The following is a 16496-nucleotide window of genomic DNA, read 5'->3' as shown; positions in this document are numbered from 1 at the left end:
TAGATGAAAACACTGGGCAGTTACAGACAAAAGGCTGCATGTATCTGTGCAGTATGCAACTCATTCTTGCCATATACTTATCATTTCTTGCCAACAACTTATCTCTGTAATAACTAGTGAGCACTATTCCCACATTTAATGTAAGAAAAAAGTAAAAAGATAGTCAGAACAAGGAATGTCAGTCTCCCTGCCATATTATGTGGTTGATTTTGCAGTTTGTCTCATCTTTGGACAAATGTGGGTGAAAATTCAGTAAATTTATTTTGATAATAAATTTAGAAAGCAGAAGCACTTGGTCAAACAATTAGGCAAACTGACATTACCCTTTGCTCCAGTTCTGGGCTGATTAATCTGATTTATGTAAAACTTGATAATTTTTTTCCCCAAGGGATAGGTTTCATTGTTTAGGAATGGTATTCCCAAATTTAGTGTCCCACTGAAACTCCAAACCACAAGCTGCTCCCTCAATTCTCCCTCCTCTAGTGGCAGGTTGGAGAGGAGAATCGGAGGCACAAAGGTAAAGATCTCAGGCTGAGATAACAACAATTTACTGGAAACAGCAATGAGATAAGAAAAGGAACATTAACAGCAACAATATTAGTAACAGAAATGTACCAGAGAGAGGACAATGGTTCACATGCAAAATGCTCAGAACTGGTGTTACCCAACCACTTTCTCTACAAGACTTTTTTGACTGGAAGGCAACCCCTTCTCCCTGAAGTAGTGTCCCTTTCCCCCAACCCTGGCAGTGAGGTGACATGGTACAGAATAACCTTGTGTAACCTGCACAAAATAACCCTGTCTTGGCAGAACCAGAACTATGGGGAAGCCAGGAAATGCAGAAGCAAAAAAGACTTCATGATCATGTATTTACAAACTTGTTGATAGTTCAGAAAGTCTGAAAAACCTGCTAAAATAGGGAGGTTTCATGAATAAATCATACTATGCTTTCATCCCTTTTTTATCCTGGTGAGACACTTGTTTCATCCCTTGAGGACTTGTTGCCCTTCTCCCCTGATATATGTAAGAAAGGAATGCTTACACAAATGTAAGGGTATTTTCTGCAGTGTGTGTCTCAATTTTTTTTTAAAAAGGAAGACTGGATTCTTCCATCTAGGAAAAAAATTAATTAAAAAGTAATTTAAAGAGTTACTAACCTTTTTCATTGTGTGGATTTCTTTTTTCTGAAATAAAAGAAAAAGGAAATGATGGTCAAGAGAAATAGTCTTTTGAAATTTTCCCTCTGCTTCAACACATTTGAATAAAAAACCTGCCATTTTAAAAGAGAAAAAAGAGGAACTAGTTTTCACATCCCTTCTCTGGAGTGCCTGAAACATTGAAAAACATCTTTCAACAACTTACTTGGCTAAAATCTTGCTACCTGTGGTGGTTCAATTTACAGAAACAGGAGTACATATATTTCTATATCTCTATCTATGTAGCTAGAAATCCAGTATAGAAAATATGCTAAAAATATTTCAGTAACATCAGGGGAATAAAAAGAAAAAAACAGAAAACCACTTCTATGTTGAGATTATGACACTCAGAGGTTTTGAGTTATGACTCCAACAGAGTTGGAGTAGTTTTAATACTACTTGTTGAAGGAACCGTAGTTAAGATCTAAATAAGATAAACTTGTCTTTTTCCACAGTACTTTCTACAGTACCTTTATTCCAACCACTAGCAGCTCTTTAAGTTACTAAAACTATTACAAAGACTTATGTCATTAAAATAAACAGGCTCTAAGGAACATCTTGAAAATTTAAAAACATAAGCTCTCCCACCCCCACCCCGCCAATCACACAAAGTCTCATCTTAAAATTTTACAGCAGAGAAAAATTAACTTTATCAGAGGTAATGGCATTTCAGAAAAATTGCAGAATAGAAGGCAAGAACTTTTCTTTTCTTTAAAAAGAAACAAAATTACAAACAAACAAAGAAAAATCCAAACCAGTAAAACAAAAAAAAACCAAAAAAAAAACCAACCAAAAAAAACCCCAAACAAACAAACAAACAAAAAAACGCTCTGCCTAATGCCTGGTCTGCTGGCTGTGAAATGTTGGGTACTCTGCTAAACTCAGCAAATGAGGGATGGGCTGCTTTGTTGTCTCAGAATCAGAACACCTGCATGGCTGATTACACAAACACAAGTTACTTACAGTGTTAATATGAACATAACAGTCCTACTGAGTCAAATCAAAGACTTGTCTGTGACTGTGGTCAGTAGGAAATGAGTACAAGAAATGACTTATACTTTCTTCAATATACCATTTCCAGAGACCCATGCCTTTGGAAAGTAGCCAGAGAAATACATTTTGCTGAACAACATTTTAGCAATCTTTATTTCCTAGGTGTTTGTTTAATGAAGTGATGCTGAACCTAAGATCTGAAATCTAAGTCAAAATTCTCTTTTTTTTTTGTTGTTTTAAAAATACTAAGCAAGTTTTAAAGTTAAAAAAAAAAAGCTGGACTTTAAAAAATTTTATCTGTTGCCCCAAGGCAGTCAAAAATCATGAGCTATGATAGGACCTTAATTACAATTAAAAGTAAGCTTAAAATACTAAGTAATACCAAAAAATTAACTCAGAAGAGCAAAGCTAGAAGCTGCTAACAGGAAAAGGTCAAAAACAATTCTTAAGATTTTACACAATAGCAATGACCTTACAGTAAGAAAATAATATGAAGTAATTAGAACATCCTACCGATGACTTACGGATGATTTAATATCTAAGCGCTGCAAGTTAGAGGAAATGGAACAAGGTGCTCTATACCAACTTTTCCTTTTAATTTTTTTATCCATTCTATATATCAGAAGCTATTACAAAATAAATCCTACAAAAGTCCAAATTACAATTCAGACTTATGTGTTGTAGAAACCACATCATCCATACAAAAGCTGTGCTGGCAATGGAGCTCTGTAGTATAAGAATGTACCTAAACTCCCTAAACTTCAAGAACTAAGTTTGATAGGTACATTAACACAAGAGGTTCTTGATTAGCAAATAAAGGAAGCACTAAAGCGAGGAAAATCTGATTACATGTACACACTGAAGGAAAAGAAACCCATGCACAAATCCTAAGGGAGATGCCAACAATGTGGTTTCAATAATCTAAGGGAAACACAAAACCTTTTACTGCACTTACCAGCAAAGCATTTGGAACAGAGATTCATAGTCTTGCTGGACCTGGGGCAAAAAATAAAAAAAAATAGAGCTAAAAAATTCATTATATTTCTAATCAATACAGGGAAGTTTTGGGGGCAATGAAGCAAGGGTACAGAGAAGGAAAGAACTTAAATGGCTAGGAATCAAAGGTAAGTGGCTAGAAGTGGCTGAACTAGAAACAAGAGTATAGAAAAAGACTTTGTATGGTAATCTCTTTCCAAGAGTTTCCAAAATATGACTTCTACACATTTATCTCATATATGAAAACAAACTTACTTTGCCATACAATGTATATGTTATGCATTCATCATACAAATCTTTGTATTGCAATGTGATTGTAATGATAGATAGGAACCACCAATACATTCCATTTGAATAGTTGACTCCCCTTGGCCACTGCTCTGCAGACCTGACAAATCCTGAATACAATACAGCCATGGAGAGATTAAAGTATTGTACGTATAAGGACACAGACAATGTGCTCTTGGAAGTCTAGATGGAATGGTTTAACTAGTTATTACATCAAGCTGTTCATTACTACCCTCAGCTGCATTCAGCAGTAATTTAAAATAACCTGGCTGACTTTGCACTGACATGGACTAGGATAGTTCATATGATCCACAAGGGTGGCTCAGCTTTGAGGGCAGCAACCTTCAGCTGAGAGAAAAACAGCAGGAAAACAGCAGCAATATCTTAAGCCTCCCAGATGTCTACAGAGTGCATATGCAATTATGCCACAGGTGTTTAAACCTCAGAAAGTCAGCAGCCTTACCAAAAAAAAAAAACCCAAAAATTAAGGTTATAAGACCTCTCTAGGGCTCCCATGAAAATACCCAAAGCAATACACTATGTTTCCCCCAGGTTTACAAGAAGTTCTCTTCTAACATCACATCTCCTTTACAAAGTAACCTGGAGAATATTCTCAAAAGTTCTCTATGTGTTGGATTATTTTTAGGTAAGACTGAACTGGCTTCTGTGCACACTGCCCAATATTTAATTTGCTCAGCATTCCTGCATCAACTCTACCATTATTTACAGGAATTAACACCATCCTGGGCAAGTCTGAAAGTATCTATTACCAGGCAAGGTTGTACCAAAACTGTCCATGCCCCTAAGACCTTTCTTCCTCCCCAGGGCAGCCTCCAGCTGGAATGTACAATTTAGCCAAATTAGTTGCACCTTTCTCTCTAGAAAAATACATACAAAGAAACAACTGAAACTACCAAAACAGTTGTTTTCTACCTCCAACCAAACAGGAAGGGAATTTTGAGAGGAGATCTAACACATAAATTATAAAAAAACTGCTTGTTACCTTGAGACAAAAAGATTTGACAACTTTTTCAAAGCAATTGTATCACAAATGAACACATATCAGAACTACAGATTCCCCCTGCCTGAATTTGCAGATGGTTATTTTAAATTACTTTCTAGTAACAAAGTAAATCCAGACCTGGCCAATCATATCTTGGTATCAGTCACACCAAAACATTACAGCTGCTTTTCAATTCATGTACATCTGAAAGCTGGTTTACATCAGGCTCAAAAATTCTATAAGAACACATATCACAGGAGATTTGAGACATAACCATTTGCCAGCTATAGCAACAGCCACAGACACATGAAAGCCAGTTTTAAATGTGAACAGTATGGGCAAAGGAGAAAAGTAAATTCCCAAGAAAAGAAAAGCAAAACAGCATTTGCAGCCATCTAAAAATATCTTCAGATTGGTAGATACCCAAAGATTCAATGTGTTGACGGCCTACACAGATTATCTATCTTCAAGAGAACTGCAATTAAAACAGCATGGTGAGTTAAACCTACAGCATCAAGAGTGCTGCACTCCTTGCAGAGTTCAGTACTCCTTGCTTATGGGTAAGACCTTCTGGAGCAGCTCAATATGCCAGGCGGAACCTTCTCTGAAAAGCTGCTAAACCCCAGGGGCAGCAAAGAAAAAGAAAGGCACAGTTCAGCTGGTTCATACTGATGACATTGGAACGGGCAATGACAAATGTTTTCAGAGGTATAATCAACCATCTCAGCTGTTAAATATCAATCCAAAGCCTCATATAATATTTGCTTATCAGCACAGCAACAAGGGAAAACACAGACACAAACACAACAGAGCTCTGTGAAAAAGAGAAAAAAGGCTGCCGGGTACATCTAACACACAAAACCCCATGAAATTTTCTGAAAGGACAGCACTCTTGGATGAGTGACCTTGTAAGCCAAGTAACACAGTTACAGTTTCAAGGATCACCTTTCCTTCAATCCTTGTATACGCCTTTTCAAGGCATCCAAGTCAGTCTGAAGCTGCTACTAGGATGAGAACCCAAACCCTGAGAGGTTTTTTTATTAGTTTCTTTTATATAGCCACTTATGTGAGAGCAGATACACACAGCAACACTACACTAGAACTAAGGAAACAGCAAAGACAGAGTAACAGCACTGATCAACACTCAGCTTCTTTATGAAAATGCAATATTTAACTAGAGCAAAAAATGTATAAAGAAAATACATTACGCTGTTTATGTACATCAAATTCTGTAGGTCACTGTATGTCAAGTAAAATGTTTTGACAGCCTTTTGCTATACTGCAGTCACTCCTCTCACTGCTAAGATCTCCTCTTTTCAGCAGGCAAGGGTTCACTCACCAGACTTAAAACTGAGCAAACCTGTATATTGCTGTTCTCTTGCAGAGCACGTGCTAACCACATCACTGGTTTAATTATTTCTCAGTAACTCCAGAATTCACCAGAAGCTCACAGTGCCAGGGAGGAACACAAAAATGTGACATTTCTTTGTTCCCAAGAACCTTCTCAAATATATCGTACATCTGCAATATCTGTTATTTCTAAGGACAACTTTATTTGAAACACTCAAAGTTCTGAATTATCAAAGTCTTAATCACAACACAGCCTTCTGTTTCCACTTCATAGGAAAAAGAGGGCCATGGATGACAATACAATTCCTGTTTCTAGGAACACATAACAATATCACGACTGTAGTGGTGTATAAGGCACAGCAAAGCTAGAATTCTAAGTTAGTCCTGGCAATGAGAATGGCATATTTTAGACTGCAAGTCTTTAGGCTGACACCCAGCACTTCTACACCCTTCTGACATAGCTGCCTTAAGATATGCTTCTGAATCAGATATCAAATCACTACAGTTTCTAACTGCATCTATTATAGTAATTCCTAGATTTCCCTCATAAAAAGTCAGCTTCATGCTGCATAGCACCTCATCCAGAATTACTCACAGTATACATTTTATATGTACAATATCCCTAGAAAGTCATTTTATACAGATAATTTATAATCTCCACTTGTACATAATTTAAGGTGGCATTCAGAAAGACATTCATATTTATAGATAAATCAAGTCAAATAGAATGGCATTATCACTGAGGCAGAATATATAGTTAAACCCTCTTTGGAGGTACTTCCATCTGTCAAAAAGAAACCATTTAACTCAAGTGTAACACAAAATTATTATGCAGATTGGAACCACAAGGTGAAGCAGGCTCAGAAGGTCAAGTGGCAGACTAAGTTAAATGCAGAGGATACTTCAAGCCCAGAGGCTACAGAATGATTGCATGCAACAGTTCTGCAGGGTTTGGTCTGAAAACAGTGAGGGTATTAAAACTGCCTCTGCTACCAAAGGAAAAAACCCGCTCCCTCGACAACATGGCTATAAAAGCAACAGCAATGACACAGGGATTTTGAAAGAGAAGAAATGTACAGAAATGGGAAATCCTGGAAGTTCTAACATGTTTATACTTTAAGCAGGAAATAAATTGCATGTAAGAGTCAAAATAAAATGTGCATTTGAGGCTCTCCAAACCATCATCCCTTACTTGTGCTGTTGTGCCCACAACTTGTCACAGCTAAGGGAACTATTTGAGCATTCAGACAGACATGCACACAGACCACCATAAGGTCCCAACCTCAGAGAGATGTATATCTGCATCTCCAGTTAAAGGTGCATAATGCAAACTGAGAGCCAGCAATGGGTATTAAATAGCAAAAATCACATACTTCAAATCCTATACATACTCATATCATGTACCACAATTGATATATAACTAATTAAGAAAACTGAAGAGATTGCTTCCCTGATTCCATTTTCATATGGTACTTCCATTACATTCTTATGAAGGTGTGAAGTGGCTTTATCTGCTCTAAGAAGAGCACTTGATCTTATAAACTCAATTTTATGCTCCATCCTATCAATTATTCCTTTTATTCCCTGCCATTTTACAGTATTTCACTGCAATGGACTGTCCAAATCAATCCACATTCTATTCTGTCTTCACTGGAAGTTTGGTTTTCCTTCCTCCCTTCCAGTAAATGACTACCAACACAAAACCACGTTCAGAGAATGCAAGTGAATTCTAGCCCTAAATGTAAAAGATACAACTGTTAGATGCACAGCAGCTGACCAGGATAAACAGAATCAAAAGACAATCTCACTCTGAAGATTCAAGAAGAAGTCACATGCAGAAATTTTGTGCAGTCAAAGAGAGTTAAAAAGAAGTATACCAAAACATGACTGATCTCTAGATACTTAGTCTCCAAAAACAAACTTCTGCCAAGAAACTTAGACAGGCACACCTAATAAATAATGAAGGTTTTGGTAACAGAATCCTCCATTTTCCAGCAGATGGTCATGTGCTTCATAACTTCCACATCCCATCTTTAAGATAAAAAAACAAAAGGAGACCAGAAACACTAAATCTAATACTAGCTTTACTCTACACAAGTGCCAAAGGGCAGTACAAAATGCTCAGTTTCACCTGTATTAGCATGCCACCTAGACTTTTTAAGGTAATGGTGAACTAGCATTATTAGTGCAGATCCTCACCAATGACAAGAATTGTGCAGCTGCCTCAGAGTCAAAATTCTACTACTACATACAGGTATGTATTCTCAATGCTTGAAAAACAACACTAGAATAATCATAATTCTTTAAAATAATTGTTGTTCATATGTCTTTTGCTGATGGAAGAATAAGGATTTTGGAGAAAAAATGCTTTCATGCAGCATATGTGCTTTAGACATTTAGTTTTAAAGACATGAAAAACCACAGATGCTAATTAAGTATGGCTATAAAATCCCAGGTTCTGCATTTTTATTGGAAAAAAGCCTTCCAGCGCATCTAGTAATGGTTTGTTACAATTCAGAAGTTGCTATGACTTGGTAGCAGGAAAACGTATCTACTTCAGTGTCCCTGTAATTGCACTGGTGATTAAATGCAGCATGTTAAATGCTTCTTGGTCCCCTTCCAGCACAGCAATTACAGTGGGATCACAGTGCCACTACAGTACAAATGTATCTCAGCCCCTGAATGATACATGTCCAACATTGTCAGGGGCCCTATGTTTGAGAAAGATTAACATAGTATGAATCATGTCATTAATTAGTTAAAACCACAAAGATACTCCCTATATGCTCAGCACATACTGTGTCATGCATTTTGCAACTTAGGATGACTGTACTCACGTTAAATCAATGCATTTATACTACTGTAGTTAATGATCTGTCACCATTTCCATTAGAAAGCAATTTTCAAAGCCTTAGACCTCTGCTAAGAATTCACTGTGAGCTGAATCCTGGCACAGGGCAAAAGCAAAACCATAGCAGACACGTTTACTTTCATCCAAATAAATTAGAAGGATTATTTATTATTAAAAGAAAATCGATCCAATTCTATATTGCCCTGACACTTTTCATCATTCATTCAGAGCATCTAATGCTTCACCTTGTACAGGAGGGAGGTTAATTAGGCTGTGTTAATAAGATCCTCAGTTGTTCTTTGAAAGTTCTATATATCCTGTACACTACCTTCTGAAAAAAGCCATTTTACTTTTCCAAACCAGAATTCACCTCACTGATTTCGTATATGCTGTATATTTGATATTTATAGGTCCTTTGTAATTTATAATCTTGTTAAGGGAATATAGGCAAGTTTTTTGGGGCAGTTTAAACAATTATTAATATTTTAAAACTGAGGTAATTCAATTATTCTTCATAAATGATGCATGCCAAATTCCTTTCAAATACAAGAGCAGAAGTAGAGCATGGCAAATGCAGGTGGACCTACAGAGAACTTGGCAATGAGAAACCCACATGCATCCAGAAACAGATTTTTAACTGAACTAAAATCTGAAATTAAATATCCCATGAATGCACTGAAGATCTACTTCATCATCTGTTCTATACCTATATGCTCAGAATTAAGAACTTCAATTAGAAAAGTGTTATCAGTAACATTTTTTATGATTACAGCTACTATAGGGGGTTGTGCTTTAAAAACATCAGTATTCTGGTGTTGGACTTCTCATTTTCACTACAAACAAATTAAATGTTACTTATCATCTGAAGATTTTTAGTAAGCTGCTGAAAATGATGCTTCAGTCAGTAAGCCACACATTCTTACCTCAACTGGAAATGAAATGGAGGGCAAACTTTATGAACTTTACAGTGTACTAGTGGAATGTCCTTATGGCAGCTTTCCACACTCAAAAGATAGGCCGATGTGCTGATACCCCAATGAAGTAGCTGGATCCTAGTTTATTATTTTTTCCAATAGATACACTAAAGCATCCTTTTTAAATGCTATGACTGAAAGGCTTTTTATGCTTTAAATACATAAAGACACTGAAGTGCTCAGTTTACAATTAGTCCAGAAAAGAACACAAACACACAAATGGTAAGATGGGAGAATGTGGAAAATACACAGTGCAGTAACTGAGTCTTACAAAACACACAAAAACACTGCTAAGAGTTTTCACCAAAAGCCTTCTCCAGCAATTCTTAAAATAAACTGCAGAAGAATCCAGTGCATTTAAATGAGCTAAGACAGGTTGTAAGATCTGATTCATCTGGGTTTCTAGCTGAACTTACAATGTTGTTGCCCTCCAGTCAAAGCTAAATGGTTCATATTCCCATGAATACACAACTCTATGCTTTAAAAAAAAAACAATCTCAGCAGCAAAATCATATACCAAACATTCCTCTGATAACTCTTCAAAACCTTTTTCAAGAAGATGTGTAGCCTACTATTTAAAGGACAATTAAAAGTTTGGTATTCTAAGAGCTGAATAAGCCTTTAGTGAAGTAGGAACAAACTTGAAAGTTGTGACCTACCCACCTTCCACCAATTCCTCAAGGATAATATTTTGCTCTATATTGCAGGTAATAACTAACATTGCTCTATGACAACACAATCATCCTCCTGAGATTTACAATATGAGATATTAACTTTATCTTTTTCTTCAGATCAGACACTCCAATAAATGCTCTGCTGATAAGCACCACTCAAAATTCTATTCCATTTCTGTTATTCCTTCTACCACAGGATCAGTAAATAGATACTTAATAGTAAAACATTCTCAGGGAAAAAAAAGCAGCTGGAAGAAACCTCAAGAAAGAAACCGTTTTGTCCCTGGACTTAAAGGTATGGGTAATTACATATCAAACCTTGCCAGGAAACCCTCCTAAAATACTTCCTGACCTGAACTGCCAGGTTTAGCACAGAAAGTAGGAAAATGTTTGATTCTTGCTGATTTTAAGCCCAGCGTGTCTCTTCTGTACACGAATGCATAGCAAAGCATTAAATTTTTTAAATCAAAGTTCTTTTTCTATGGCACAAGTATACTTAAGAATGCCTGCCATTATGATGGCTTAGAATGGTTAGAATGTTTGAATTCTTGGTGTGGGGGGAGAGGCGAACAGCTCTGCAAAGTATTTCCAAGACTGCAGGGTTTCTGTCAAGCAACATTTAAAAGGACAAGGTATGTAAACTGGTTTTAAAATGCTGTTGTTGCTTTAGTTTTAACAAGTCACACCCATAAAGTCTGGTATAAATATTGTGCCATGCATTTTCTCTCAAAAGCTAGCAGAACACCAAAATTATAAAACAAAGTACTTCATTGCAGAGCTCTACATTTTGTGTCTAACAAGTCCTACATTAATCAAGCAAAAAGGAGTTTCAAGTATCGACCATCCCAAACAAGGCGAGAGAAGGCACTTGAAGGTGCACTATATGCAAAAGATCTGACAGAATGAGCTAGAATCCCAACCATTATTTTGACTATTCATTTCTATGAGTTAAAAACACAGGAAGCTAGGTTCAGAAATAAAGCAGCCAAAACCAAGAGGAAAGAGTATCCCATGGACAAGGCAAGAAAGCCTTACTATTCTGTGATGGGTAAGGACCTATGTTCTATTTAGTAATGACAAGGTTCTCCAGCAGGATCTCTCACCTGCCTAGACAACCCCAAAAAGCAGCAACGAGAGACATTTTGTGAATGAGAGACAAACTCCCTTTTATGGTTCTCTGTACTCCTTAGTTATTGAATCCTTCTGGAACTGCACACCATGATAGAATTGTGGCACTTCTTGAAAAGCAGCTGAAGATTTTTGACAACACGCCTGCAATCCTATCTTACTACATTGTTCATAAACACATCTGAAAGAAGGCACCAGTATGGAAGTTAGCAGGCATTTTTCCTCCTCCCCATTTAAAATAGGTTTCAGTAGTCCCCAAAAGTTTACCTGGATGTTCACCATGTGAAATTCACTTTCTTTGATCCTAGCCTGCCTTATACGCAATCGTACAGTCAAGAAGCAATGGGGTTCTTGCTCTGGTCACTGCTGCCTCTACGCCTGACAGACTACACACAGACATGTTCAGTTCTCAGGTGTGAAAATGCAGCTATGCCTCATAATCCTATTTTAGAAAACAAGAGTACTTCAGCTCCTCCTCAGGAATTTGAATTGTATTAAGATTATGCCTACAACTAGGAGTAATCTGCCAGTTATCTAAACAAAACATTCCTCAAAGCAGATCTGCTTACACTGTCAGAAAAAATTCTGCCCTGCTATTACAATAGCAGAAAAATAAGACAAAGAAAGTAGGAAAAGAACCCACATAAAAAGTCACTTTTAAAATTGGAATGAACCACCCAAGACTGTCTTAATCTTAGCAAAAGCAGGTTTACATGTTCATTTTGGTCATCCCAGAATTGTGGTCAATTTAGGAATAGCTCTCAGGTGGATGCCTGTCCCTGATTTCCTATCTATCAGGTATGAGAGGCTCCCACCCTCAAAAGAACCATCCCAGAATAAAGAAACAGAGTGTAACTCTCTTGCTATACTGCAGAAATGTTATGAACTAATGCTTTCACCAACACATTATAGAAAGTCTTGGCTCAGAATAACACTTTGGATGTTGAACCTTGAGAAGAGATATTCTCTCATAGGTACTTTGGAGTTTTCTAACAGTTCAGCATCATTCCAACCAATACAGCAATTCTAACCAGCATAAAACTGCTTATAAATAATTCCATCACAATGTTTCTGTGTTAGACATTCAACTTCTAAAGCATCTGAAAAAGACTAAACAAACCAGGTAAAATTTCGAACAACAAAGAGTTAAGGAACAAACCAACACAAACATATTTGGTAACACCACTTCAAAAAGCAAACAAGCTCTAAAAAAAACCCCAAAACACTATAAACAACAATTAAGCTGATAATAACAGACTTACACAAAGCAAGACATGAATCTGAACACAGAAAAAGGTATGATTTTTTCTTTCCCACATGTGCACCCAGGCACAAACACAGGTAAAGAAATACAACAGCAGTTATACGCTAAGCACTATTAGTTCAGTGAAAAATTACATTTGCTAGGCTGGGACCTACAGCTCCACTGATAGCTCATACAAAGCAGCATCCTCTTTTCAGCAGTGTTTGGTACAAAGCTGCTTTCTCAGGAGCTTCTAAGACACAGTGGATACTGACCACGGAAAGTGTCTTCAGCCCCAAGATCCTTCACTTGCTGAAGGGGTTTGCTCTATGAAATATCCCAAATCAGTCAATTCAAAAACAAATCCAGAAGTGGGAGGTGTAGAAATCCGCACAATTAAGAAATCCAAAATGAAATGGAAGTACTTGAGAGACTTGAGTAGTTTTTTTTAGGGGGAAGGGGAACACTATTTTGGGTTTTTTGTTTTGAGATTTTCTCAAGCTGTGATTAAAACATTAAACATGAAAGATACTTTAATATCTGAAAATCTCAGCTCCTCCCTGCATCTTCAACACAATTTCCAAGACCTGAGCTTGACCCAGGGAATGCTGCTCAATACCATTCTTTTTTTCAAGTTAGGGATTTTGGAAAGTTAATGAGTTAACAATGTGGTAGAGTTCATTAACTGAACTGCAAGTAAACGTGCTCTTTTGCTCAAATCCTATGATTCATGTGCCCAGGAGGAACAGCTGCCTTAATTCTACTTTATCCAGCTATGTTATCTGAAAACTCTTCTCAATTTTACTTTGAATAGAAAAATGCTTAAAATAAATTTAACTGGGTTGAAGAACTACACATTAAAAAACAGACTGTAATAAACATCCTGAGCATATGATTTAAGCCAAAATGCCCAGAATTTGTGGTTGAAAAATAGGAAACAACTTTAAAATAATGTCATGCATCACAGTGTCTATGTCTTGCATTTTCCAGCATTGCATGATCCCCAAGAGCAATTACAACAGAAATAGTACTCCAAGTTTTTTCAGAAAGAAAAAGCATCTTAAATAGCCCACTATAATTCTAGAGGGAGAAAAAAAAGTTATTTACTAAATGCGAATTTTAAACCTGCCTATCACTGATATAATATGAAATACTAACATATTATTAAACCTTCTCATTACCTACGGTTAGCTTATAGATCTGGCTGCTGGTCTTTCTGTAATTGTAGCCATACAATTGGGTTCTACTACAGAAGAATTAAGTTTATCAAGTTACTGTAGTAAAGCTTTTTCAAAACACAGATGAAGAGTACCCTTATGCATTCTTTTAGCAGACAGTATTCCAGTCTTTGCTATTTTCTTTTATCACATGTTAATTCAAGTTAACATGCACCTGATTCACCTGACTCACCTGAATAAAACTGACATACTACTAGTCTATGTTTATTAGTTTCTTCACAGACAAAAATTGAAACTCTTCAAACAAACACCCAATAAAAGAAGAACTCTCTATTATGGGAAAGCTTACTGCATAAACCTTTCCATGTTTAACTTTCTCTGTAAATAATAAAACAAAAGGAAACAATTTAATAAGTGTATTTTGAGTCTTAATATGTAAATGTTAATAATTATACAGATACTTTTCCTTGTTTCTTTAAAATAGGCCAACATCTTTCCATCCTCTTTTGCAGTCATATGGTCACTACTACTGTCATGGCATTGATCAGCATGAAGTATCTTCCCTAAGAACTGAAACAGAATGAGCACAGTACACAAAAAAACAACCTAGACAGCATCAGTGCTGAACTGAATCTATCAGACAAGTGTCACAATGTCCTAATGGAACACTGGCATTTTTATGCTAGATTATTCTGACTTTCTTATTTTTGCATCTTTCAACTCTCTGTACCTTTTCAAAATATTACATTAAACTGCATTTCTCAAAATTCTAAAAGAAAGCAACAGCACTTGTTTCCACATATTCAGATTTGTTAGTTAATATCGCTATCCCAACAAAACACTATTATTTAAAATATCCAAGTGCTGGGGATCTTGTCAGAGTCATCAATTTTTTTGTTTCTGACTGTGACCAAGAACTGTTTTCTGTGCATGTTCAACTGCAGGATGCCTGAAAATCAATTCCTTATATTCCACTAGTAGCATCTGTACCCATAGAAGTAGAGAAAGGATAGGTAAAAAGAACGGATTCAAAGATACATTTTAAGAATCTTTCTCCATACAGCCTGTCATTTCAGGCTTAAAGGACTCACTGTTTGAAATTTTAACTAACACCCATCACGGTAAATGCAGCTGCTGTTACCCCTGACACAGAACAAATTATTCCTTATGCTGTCAATCAGCACTGCTCACAATCTACTACAAGCATATTCTAATCACTTTCACGTGGGCTAACTTCCAGCTACCACCCATCATACCTGGGGACTTGTTAAATCATTCCTAGGATTTGTTAAATTGGAACCGATGGCATGAACATCAAACCGTGTTATTTATCTGATTACCACCTGAGAAGACAGTCAGATCTACAACAAAAATACTCTATAATCAGAAGTTTAATCTTTAATTTCTTAAAGGAATTATGGTGAATCGGGTGCAAAAGAAATAATGCAGGTGTTGTGATATGTATGCAACTGCAGCCAACTTCAAAAGTATCTTTTACATATAGTTCCTAAAATCATTTATTTTCCTAAGAGACATTTATGGTACAAGCTCAGCATTTGTTAAATCAAAAGACCAGCTGCGTCCCACAGTGTTCACTAGTATGGGAGGTTATTTATCAGTAAATATTCTACCTGGTTTTTTTGAGCACATCCTATGAAGAACTGGCAAATTGTTCCAGTGTATCTAATTGACCTACTAAGGGGAAATGGACCGGACTCGAAATCTCAGTTTAGTTTTTGGCTGGAGTTTAGTTCTTTTTAAAGTCTGGAGAACTTAAAACAAAATTTAAAATATCATAGAGCAATATGGCAATAAAAAAGCAGCAAAGGAAGTTGGGGAGAGACTGCTCATCTTTTATTAGATAGTGCTCACTTCCCCTTAGCCTTCACACTTAACCAAGGTCAGAAAATTAAATTTACTCTTTGTTCAATAAAAAAATGATAATGACTCAAGATACTTTCAAATATACAATTGGTCTAAAATCCATGGGTTGTACCCACCACCTTAAAATGATGTGGCATCACAGAAAAGTACCCACAGAGGTAGGAATTAACATAATCCTATCTGCTGCATTAACAAAATCTGTACTCTGGGTCTCTGCTAGTTTGCACTGAACATTTATAATTCTCTAGGTACTCTAACATCTGTGAAACATTTTACAACTCAAACTATCAGCACACATGGGCCTCTGCTGTTGTAAACACTGACTCAGCTGAACAACTAGAAACACTAAAAAGAATTTAATGTATAAAGGAAATGCATTACAGAAGCAGGCTACCACACTCCAGTACCAATGGGTGAGTCACAACAGGACTTAGATCAAGTTCAGAAGATCTTCCCTCAGCTCTACAAAATCCAAGTTAAATACATAACCTGCTTACACTTGCATTGCAAGGCTCCAGTGAATGCCATCTGCAGTGTGCACTACTATATGATAATTTCAACTGCAAATGCCCATGTCTGCAAATAAATCTATAGGGAAGAAATACCACTCACCAAAATTAGCACTCAGTAATCAAATACATTTATTGATGTGGTAGTCTTTTGTGTTATTAGAAGGGGAAATGCTAAATACCATATTAAATGAAACTGGATCAATATTACAACTTAGCATATTACAGG

General features: G+C 36.5%; 1 protein-coding gene across 1 annotated transcript in view; it reads right to left on the bottom strand.

The window, feature by feature from the left end:
- ZFAND3 (zinc finger AN1-type containing 3) overlaps positions 1 to 16496 on the bottom strand; it is a 137978-nt gene that overhangs the window by 101599 nt on the left and 19883 nt on the right. The window contains exons 2-3 of the mRNA XM_084202814.1: positions 3145 to 3185; positions 1158 to 1184 (exon numbers count right to left, since the gene is read on the bottom strand). Of these exons, the coding sequence (XP_084058940.1) occupies positions 1158 to 1184; positions 3145 to 3185 (68 nt within the window). The remainder of the gene's footprint in view (positions 1 to 1157; positions 1185 to 3144; positions 3186 to 16496) is intronic.

Source organism: Fringilla coelebs (genome assembly GCF_963513975.1).
Source record: "Fringilla coelebs genome assembly, chromosome: 3".
NCBI lineage: Eukaryota > Metazoa > Chordata > Aves > Passeriformes > Fringillidae > Fringilla > Fringilla coelebs.
The sequence above is the reverse complement of the archived record's forward strand: the minus strand, read 5'-3'. Positions and strand labels throughout refer to the sequence as shown.